This window comes from Elaeis guineensis, chromosome 16 (genome assembly GCF_000442705.2).
Source record: "Elaeis guineensis isolate ETL-2024a chromosome 16, EG11, whole genome shotgun sequence".
Lineage (NCBI taxonomy): Eukaryota > Viridiplantae > Streptophyta > Magnoliopsida > Arecales > Arecaceae > Elaeis > Elaeis guineensis.
Window position 1 is genome coordinate 35,546,664 of NC_026008.2, and position 10,121 is coordinate 35,556,784.

The following is a 10,121-nucleotide window of genomic DNA, read 5'->3' on the forward strand; positions in this document are numbered from 1 at the left end:
GTTAATTGCAGAGTTGCAAGTTAATCCTACATCTCATACCTCTTATACATATTATTCAGAACAATTAAGAAGGAAAGGAAAATTGGTGGTGGGAGCTAATGATGCGCTTAAGGCCCAATTACTTCAGTTGTTTCATAAATCTTCTCTTGGTGGTCATTCTAGTATACAGGCTACTGCTAAGAGAATATCAGTTATGCTCTATTGGTCTGGATTGTGGAAATCAGTTCGCAATTATATCAGGTCCAGTGAAGTTTGTCAAAAGTATAAATATGAAAATGTGGCCTTATTGGGTTTACTTCAGCCATTGCCAGTACCTCAGGGACTTTTTACAGACCTTACAATGGACTTCATCGAAGGATTACCCAAGTCTCGAGGGAATTCAGTCATTTTTGTTATTGCTGATAGGCTAACTAAGTTTAGCCATTTCTTTGGATTGGCACATCCTTATACAGCTCAGAGAGTAGCTCAAGTATTCATGAATGGAGTATTCAAGCTCCATGGTATGCCTCAGACCATAACCTCAGATAGAGATCCAGTATTTCTTAGTACTTTCTGGAAGGAGCTATTTTCTTTACAGGGTGTGGGACTGCAGTATGCTACCGCATACCATCCCTAGACTGATGGTCAGTCTAAGGTAGTGAGTAGATGTTTGGAATCTTACTTGAGATGTGCAATAGGCAAAGTACCACATTCTTGCATGGATTGGTTATCGCTTGCTGAATATTGGTATAATACCAATTATCATACCACCATCAGAATGACTCCATTTGAGGCCCTTTATGGAGTTCCTCCTCCACTGCATATCTCTCATTTTCCAGGGGATTCATCTGTTGCAGCTGTTAGTTAAGGAACCATGAGGATCATATCAGGTTGTTGAAGCATTACTTGAACAGAGTATGCCATAGGATGCAACAACAGGCTGATAAGCATAGGAGTGATCGTGAATTTGCTATTGGTGATTTGGTTTTTGTGAAATTGCATCCTTATGCTCAACGTTCTGTGAACAGGAGTGTCTTTCACAAATTTCAACCAAAGTATTTTGGGCCCTTTCCAGTGATTGATCGAGTGGGGAAGGTTGCTTACAAGTTACAATTACCTTTTGATGCCCTTATTCACAATGTGTTTCATGTCTCATGACTAAAACCTGCTACTGCTTCAGTTGTGGCTTCTCAGTCTCTCCCTCCTATGTCACAGTATGCAGCTGTTCAACCACAGGCAATCTTGGATAGGCGTATGGTCAAAAGAGGTAATGCAGCTGCTACTCAGTTATTGGTTCATTGACAGAATTGCTCTCCTGCTGATGCCACTTGAGAGTTTGCAGATGAATTGGCCTTGAGGTTTCCTTCTTTTTCATTGACAACTAATCCTTGAGGACAAGGATTCTTAGGGAGGGAAGTATTGATATGGATCAACAGAAAAGAAGTGAGAAACGAAACGAAGTGAGAAACGGAGCATTTTGATAGCTTAAATAAAGAAGGGCAAGGCAGGAAAAGGTGACATCTCTAACAGATGCAACTGCATTCTCAATAGATGCAACGGCCAAGGGAGCTGAGCTGGAATTCTATTAGATTTGTTGACTTTCTCTATTGTATTAGTTATAAAAAGGGATCTGTATAATCTGGAGAAACTATGAAAAAAAAAACTCAGATCTTGATTCTCTCCCTGGTTCAATTTCCCATGATTCATTTTCTTTCTATTCCTGTGTTTCGTTCTTGTTTTGGTACAGTTCATATCAAGGGTTTTGTTGAAGGGGTGGTTGGCTAGTTGAAGTTAGGATTTTGGAAAGCACTCCTTCAGTTTGAAGATTGATAGTTAGCTGTCCAAAAACTTGGCATCTTCTGTAAATCATGCCTAAGTTAATAAGGCTTTTGATTTTCAAATGCCACATAGCCATGATGCATACTACCAAAAAAAGAAAGTAGCTCCTGAACCAAGCATCAGATGGAAAAGAATGATATTGTTTCAGAAAAGAAGTTAACTAACCTCATTGAACCAGCTTCCAATTTTTTTCAGCGGCCTTGATAGAATAAAAAATATTTTCTGCAAAAGCTTTGACTGTAGATAATCTAGCTTTTCAACAATTAGTAAACCCTTCTGCCTCTCAGTTGCATACCCACGCCTGAATTGGATGTCAAGATGGAATATACTAAATGAAATATACATATACTGAAAAATTTGCACACTGAAAAAAAAACAATTTAAAGAATTGCATATCTTGGAAATCATTTTAAGAAGTTCCCTTACTTCGAAAGCATCTCCGGAACCATGCAACCAATCTTATCTAAATAAGTCTTATTGCTCTGCTATGCTACTAGCATGACTGCGAGTTGCAACATGCCTTTAACCATTTATGCTTAGTTATGTTTAACTTGTACGCTGGAGTCTGAACTATTTTAATCCATTAGAGCATCTGTCTGTACCCATGAAGAGCCTCAATCCTGCAGCATTTCTTTCATAGTGAACATGTATCTGGAGCATTATTTGTGAGAAATGAGCCCAAATTTCAGGTTTATCAGAGCAATAGAAAGCTCATCTAGTTGCTTGTGGATACCGCCTCCATGGTCAAATTAACATTGTTGCTGTTCTAGTTGTGGTGGAGGTGAAGCATGTAAGTTTCTCGTTTGGACAGACATGAAAAATACCCTTTTCCTTCCTGAGGAACTCTATCTGTAGTTCTACATGCTTCACCCAAGCTACCGCGTATCAGATGGCTTTTGCAAGAAAAACTTGTTACAGAAACAAGATCCTTGGACCTAGTTTTTCCGTTTTACTTATAAGGTTTTGCACTGTCCACATTCTCAATCATAGTTTGTGCATGAAAGTGTAACCCCCCACACCCCCCCCCCTGTCTCTCAAAAATGGTGAGAACTGCCTAAAAGTTTATATATTTTAACAAGAAAAATAAGCAGTGGAGGCATAGGCAAAATGTAAGTGTGGTTCTTTTGAATGCATGCTCTCCTTTTGCTCATCTTCTTACCTTTCTTCCTTATTCCCAGGTAAGAAAATTTACCAAGCCTGATCGATAAGCTCAAATTAAGACAGATGAAACAGCACATATTCAAGTATTGCTATAAGCAAGGTTAAAAAACTTAGTTTTGGATTCAGTTCCAACTAGGCCGATGATATAACACACGGAGATATAAACTTAGTGTAAGTTGTATTATTTTCAGATATGAAGATATCTATTTTCCATTGTTTTGAAGTTTGATCTAATAAAATATAAAGGATTTAAAATAAATAAATATCAAAATGGAAGTTAGACATCATTTAGGAGTGCTACAAATTACAACCATATTTTTGATAAATGCTTACATGATATCTCTTAAAATTTGAACATTTCATAGTACTTCCACAAGATTTGCATGCAGAGAGATTTTTTATCTCCACAATCTAAGATCAGATCTCATAAATTCATTATTCATGAGACCTAATCTACTCCAGAAAACTATTTTCCTCCTCAAAAAAGCTCTCAAAACCCCAGAAATCTAGCAATGTGGAATGAGGAGGCAAATATCAAAATGCCTTTTATTTTTCGAACTTGCAAAATCCAAATTTAACGCTAATGAAGTACTTTTCAGAATTTAAACAAATGAAGAGTGAGGAATAAAACACAAATAGCCCATATCTACAATTAAATATGGTCTTATAAGCAGAAACTCCAAAAACCAACCTTGGTTTTGGATCGTCTCCAAGCAAAACCAAGCAGTTCTACTTTTCAGATCCAGAGTTCAGGATGGAACTGGAAACCATGTTTATAAATATATTGCAAACTAGACTGAGATGTTCCTTTTATGCTCCAAGTATTAAGTAGTTCTTTATAATGGATGACTATTAGGAAGCTTCACCAGAAAAAGAAACAAATATACACTGGATGATAGCTAAAAGCAGTTTCAGAAATATCACTATAGCAGTAAATGGTACATTGGAAATGATTCATGTTGCATTTAACCTTTCAGTGATAATTCCACCTTGTTCTGTTTTTCGAAACGTTAGGATGAAATGATGAGTTATGCACACAACCAATATGTTCAACAAAAATGTCATAATTAAGTGATTTCCTGTTCAACCAAAACACATGTTAGAATTAAGCCCAATGATTTACCTGAATATTATTGCATTGGACTCAGAAGCCTTTTTCCAATCAACATAGATTGGCAATGTCAATAGATAGTCATTGTTCAATGCGGATGCCAACAGCAAATCTTGTGCTGATAGTTCTTCAAATTGAGCATCACGTAAAAGTTTCATAAAAGACCGCTGAAATTGAGTTGCGACAGCAACTCTGCATGTGAAAACCAATTGTGAGTTAGGCAAAAACAACAAGCAAACATCAAATGAAGAATGATATGTATTTACTTCATAGAAAACCTCAAATCAGGAAAAAAGAAATAACACAAGAATCTGCAAGAAAATGGATTGATAGATGGCACTCTGTGAAATGTCTCTGTTCTATTAACTGGTGGGATTTGCATGTATTATGCTTGAATCATCAGAAGAGTTCCGCCAGTAGGGTCAAATTTATAAAATTTACAGTATGTCATATTCCACAAATGAAAAAAAATGATATGGTTGATTGTAAAAGAGAATCTCATGAAAGAAACTTGAAGAAGCCAACAAATTAGAAGCGACAGCTTAACATATGATGCAGTGAATGTTCCATCACCATTACATTCAAGCACCTGCTTATTTCTGATTAAATATTATAGCTTCACAGAATGTTAAACAAGAGTTTGTAACTTTGTATCATCTTTAAATACTTTAGTCTTCTGAAACTATATTTTATCCTTCTGAGATCATGTCAAGCATAGCTGAAACATAATAATCTGTGTTATCTATCATGCACAGTAGAAGTTTCTTTACAAATTATTTTTTCCTTTGATCTGGCTTCTTTATGTCAACTATTAACCACTAAATTAATCTAAATACATCTTTCATATTTCAGAAATGTTACAACTGAGAGTAAATCATGATAACCAATATTTTGAACAACTGAATAGGAGATGCAATCGCCACAAGGGGAAGATTCCTCTTCTACACTTCTGATGATAAATTTATACTTGAAAGAAGATTGCATGCTGGTTTTACAAAGAAAGGCAGTACAGATCTAATAGTTATTGTTTGAATGTAACCTCTTCTACAGTCACACATATGTTATTGTGCTTAAAGATCCAAGAGAAATAATCCACATTTTACAGACATTCATGAATATGAGGTATAATATTGTCCAAATACACAAACCTTGGATGCTGTGAAAACTCTAAGCAAATGAAGAGACGTCTTTATATTCTGTATAAACTGTTATGAAAATGTGAAGCACATTGACAATGTTCTGTCAAAATCAATGAAATGCCAGTCCCAGAGATTACCATGTTAAACAATTAAGCTTCCAATCATGATAGATCAGTGAATAAGAAATTAAATAGAATTATTGATGCAAATAAAGAAGAATGATGCAAAGCATATATGTGAGTAGATTGCTGGTTGGGTTGCATGAAATATTCACCTGATGATGCTCCTCAGGATTTAGAAATACAACTTACCATTTGTCATGATTTTTCTATCTATATATCATGTACATGAGATTCCACAATAATAAATATAACTAACCTCGACTCCAAAACAGAATTTGTTGCAGATGCCCCATGAAATGATCCAAAAAGACTTCTTGGGTCCAAACCATTAGGAAAGTATAGTGGTTTTTCATCACTTTTGCAACTAGTGTTTTCCTCCCTATTTCCAGTGCCCATAGAACTATCTGAAGGTAAATGTTGCTTATTATTTATGGCTTCCTCTAACCTGATGGAAGAGCATCGAATGCCCATCTTCTGTTCTTCTGAACACATAAGCGAGTAACAAGTTCGCATTTCCTCTAACAAACCTTTATGTTCAGCATGAAGAATGGAGTCCAAGCACCTGAATTTTCAAAAAGTCTTTTTATGTACATTTCAGCATATAAATTTTCCTATCATATGCCATACTAATAGTAATATAAATATTTGATTTTTTTTTCTTAAAAAAACTAACACTAATTGCAATCAGAAGGGACAAAATTTGATATCCAAATTCCACAAAAGCATCCATTACCCAAGAAACTTCATGCTAGCAATGATTTTCCTTTTCCTTTTGTGTGTGTGTGTGTGTGTGTGGAAAGAGGCCAATAGGCCTGGGTGATCAGGGAGGTTCCCCTCTCTCGTGCCCCTGTACATACCCGACTCCAGTGAAGGTGGGAATCCATACTTGAACTAAGTACAACTACAAAGAGACTTTGCAAGTAGGTTAAGCTTGCATCTTTGATGATGTGATGTTGAGCTAGCTATATAAAAGAGCATTTGAATTTCAAATGGTATGCTGCTGGGCAAAAAGATGTGTTATGAATATCAGCAGTTAAGGATCACATTCACTACATACGAATGGATCGAGGATCAGACAACTTTGATGTCTACCTTAGCTGCACTTCACCATGAATAGTACTCTTCTAGCCTACTTGGAATAAATTGGCAAAGGGCAAAAATCTCCTAGAAAACAAAGGCCCAACTCCAAGGTCTTTGGTCAACCTCATAGCTATAGATCTCCAATCTCTGAACTTCTATCCATAACATATCGGCCAGTTCCCACCATTCTTCGGCTATGATCTCATCCAAAAAGACTAGCCTGAAGGTGTTATTTGGATTCTTCGACTTTGTATAAATATCTAAGATCTACCAAGAGCATATTCATTATGGGACTAAACACATGCCTGCATGGGTCCTTACACACTCTCCTAGTTTAAGCCCTAGCATTTTCGCTAGGTTAAGATTCCAAATCCATTTAAATCCAATCACAAGTACCATAAATTTAATCACAAATGCCACAATTAGCTCGTAGTCAGTGTAAAAGGGTCTGTGCTGCAATATCCACTGGTTCGCATAGGCCATGGGCTAGGTGTGCTTTGATGCAATTTACACTCAAGATCTCACCTGAAAAGGCTAGATGGAAGATATTTTTTGAGTTTTTTAGTCCTATATAAGTATCCAAGATCCCTCCAGTGAATAATCGATATGAGACTAAACACACACCTGCATGGGTCATCACATACTCCCCTCGTTTAAGCCCGGCATCCTTACCAGACTAAGGGTCCAGTTTCATTCAAATCCAATCATCAATACCATGTCAACTTATGGTCAACCTAAATGGACTTGTGCTATAATATCCTCTAATCTACATAGGTCATAGGCCGGGTCTACTATAATACCATTTGTCACAACTCTAGAACCTCACTTAAAAAAGCTAGCTGGAAGGTGTTATTTGGATTTCTTGGCCCTGTATAAGTACTCAAGATCTGCCCAGTGCATAATTGATGTGAGACTAAATACATGCCTACATGGGTCATTGGGAGCCAAATGCAAACAGTAGCCCCCTATGCCCATTGATGCGGCAGACCATTAGCGGTGCTAGACACAATGGATCATGTAAACATGAAGACCTGTATAGGCATGTATTTAGTCCCACATGAGATATGCACTAAGTCGATCTTGCATACTTATACAGGATCAAGGAATCCAAATAACATCTTTCGACTAACCTTTTTTGAGTGAGGTTGCAGGCTTTTACAAATGTTATCAAAGCGGACACAATGTAGACTAAGGGACATTGTAGCACGGGTGCATCTGGATTACCCATGAGCTGATCGTGTTGTTTGTGGCTCAATTTGAATGCATTTGGATCCTTAGTCTGGTGAAGATGCTAAGGCTTTATCAAGAGGAGCATGTGATGACCCATACAAGCATGTATTTAGTCTCATATTGATTATTCATCAAGAAGATCTTGGGTACTTCTATAGGACTAAAAAAATCAAAAAAAAAAAAAATCTTTCAGCTAATCTTTTTGGGTGAGAACCTAGGTTGTTATAAATATTGAAGTATTAATAGTGATGCAAAAGTTATCTTAAAAAACATATTAGTGCTATAGTTTTATTTTCTTAGCATGAAGAAATGAAGCAAGGATAAAGGAGGCAAAGAAGCTTTTCAGGCTAAATATACAATTTAATGATCTACAGAATATGTGCGCATCAAGAGAAGAACAAACAAGAATGCATAAATTGATTAAGACGAGAAAAGAAAGCCATCAAGATACATCATGATGGAAGCAAGAAGTATGTCAACAATTAGAGTTAAAGCAAATAAGAATTGTTCTTCAAAGAGATTGGAGACCGGTACACATATATATATAAAATCACATGATCTAAGGAGTGCGTCATCCAGCCTTAGCATCAATCCATAGTGCTTGACGGAAAGAATCAGACATAAAGGAAATCTACTCAACGCATTCTAGTTTCATCATTTTGGCAAACGTATAATCATCACTTTGATATGATTTATTTTGAAAAGTTAAACTATATATTCTTGACATGATTAATTTGGGGGGCTTAAAATATGACCTAACAATACTTACAGCTTTACATAGCAATTTGTTTGGTTCTCACAATTATGCCTGAATGAAACTTCAACTAAAGTTGATTACAATCATTCCTTATCAGAAGCTAATGTATATGATAGCATCATGGTAATATTGCAGCATTTAACCTTTACAAGGCTGTTTTTAGCAAATATACTTCACATCAACATTAACATAGTCAAAAGTGCTTCGATCAATTTGAAGGGTATAATAGTACAAAATGTTCATCACATAATTTCCTGATTTGACATTTTTGTTCACCCTATTGATTGGGTTGGTAGCCCCATCGACCAACTATGCACCTTGGGCTCATACCATATATGAGGGTCCAGATCAACACTGTATTTGAAGAAACAAAACACACTTCTTGCATCTATCAACCCCTCTATCTTCTTTTGCAATTCTATTAATGCCATATACCTTACCACTAATCATGTTTCCCAGGTTCAAATGGAACATACTATAGACCAACATTTATTTTGTTCATGAACTGCTGAAGAAGTGATGCTAGACAATCAGCTGTCATGAATAGATCCACCATTATTCTACACACTATGAGCTAAGTGTATTATTCACTTTTCAGCATTAAAACCATGAAACAGTGAAAATCAATTAAAAAAATAATCTAAAAGGGCATCAAGAAGCATTGGCTTGCATGGGCTTCTACTCCTTCCCCTAAGTTAGCTCTAAAAACATCTCCAACTAAATCTTTATGTTTCTCTAGATTGTCTTAGTTACTTGTGTTCCATGTCCATTCTCTTGAAATGAAATTATTGGGCCTTCCTATCTTCCTTCTCAGAAAGAAGAAGAAGAAGAAAATCTTTATAAAATGGAACTTACGTTGAGAAGAGAACAAAATTATCGGCATCTTGCTTTGATTCAAACATGGAAAGGATGGCATCAAGAAGCTCCCTCTTGGAAACAGAGATGTACTTCTGCCTTGGCACGTGAATTCCAGGGATCCTCTTCTCCTCTCTGCCCTGCTTACCGTCTTCCTCAGTCGTTTCCTTGGATAACTCCTTTACCGCAGAAGCCTCTCCATTTTCCGAAGAGAAATTGTTCTTGGATTCATATCTTAGATGCTCCACGGGCATCTTCCGCGATCCAAGAGAACAAGAGACGGAAGAAGCATGCGAACGTGATGTAGAAATGAAGGGGCTTTTGGAGTTGGACGAGAAGATATGAAGGCCGGTGAGGGTTTTGAAGGAGAGCATGAGTAAGATTCGGGGATTTGCGGGGTAATTTGGAAGCGACGAGGGAGGATTGTGGTGGAGTTAGTTTGAAGCATCTCAGGTTCAGGAAGAACGCGGGGTGCTTGAACCAACGGCAAGGGACGTTTCTTCCCCGGGAGAGTCAACAAATGCTTCCACGTGTTTGATGCAATGCATGGTGCTCGTTGCGCGTGAACGGATAACACTCTCTTTCCCGTTGGTGAAGTGCTCTCACGGTAACAGCGCCTTAGCGGTGGTCTTTATTTTGAAATGCGCCAAAACCAACCGGATAGCAGAGATTGATGGAAAGCCAATTTATCTTATCCCCAATCTATAAGGACACAAGTTATGAATTATCTTATTCCAAAATTAAGATATATCTGCAATAATTATTTTTTTCACATAAAAAAAATAATAAGCTGCTAAATTATTATTAAACTAGTTTATAACCTCCTGATGCATGAGTACAATTTCGAA

The 10,121-nt window shown here is 36.8% G+C and overlaps 1 protein-coding gene across 5 annotated transcripts in view; it reads right to left on the reverse strand.

The window, feature by feature from the left end:
* Nucleotides 1–9,803, reverse strand: part of LOC105059496 (uncharacterized) — a 47,194-nt gene extending 37,391 nt beyond the window's left edge. Inside the window, exons 1-4 of one of the 5 annotated variants that reach the window (XR_834293.3) lie at nucleotides 9,274–9,803; nucleotides 5,608–5,913; nucleotides 4,103–4,282; nucleotides 1,984–2,119 (exon numbers count right to left, since the gene is read on the reverse strand). Coding sequence is in view for 3 of the 5 variants with exons in the window: in XM_010942807.3 (XP_010941109.1) it covers nucleotides 1,984–2,119; nucleotides 4,103–4,282; nucleotides 5,608–5,913; nucleotides 9,274–9,647 (996 nt within the window). In the remaining 2 variants the exon portion in view is untranslated. The remainder of the gene's footprint in view (nucleotides 1–1,983; nucleotides 2,120–4,102; nucleotides 4,283–5,607; nucleotides 5,914–9,273) is intronic. The other 4 variants (XR_834292.3, XM_010942807.3, XM_010942808.3 and 1 more) reach the window with 4 other exon arrangements.
* Nucleotides 9,804–10,121: the final 318 nt, after the last annotated feature.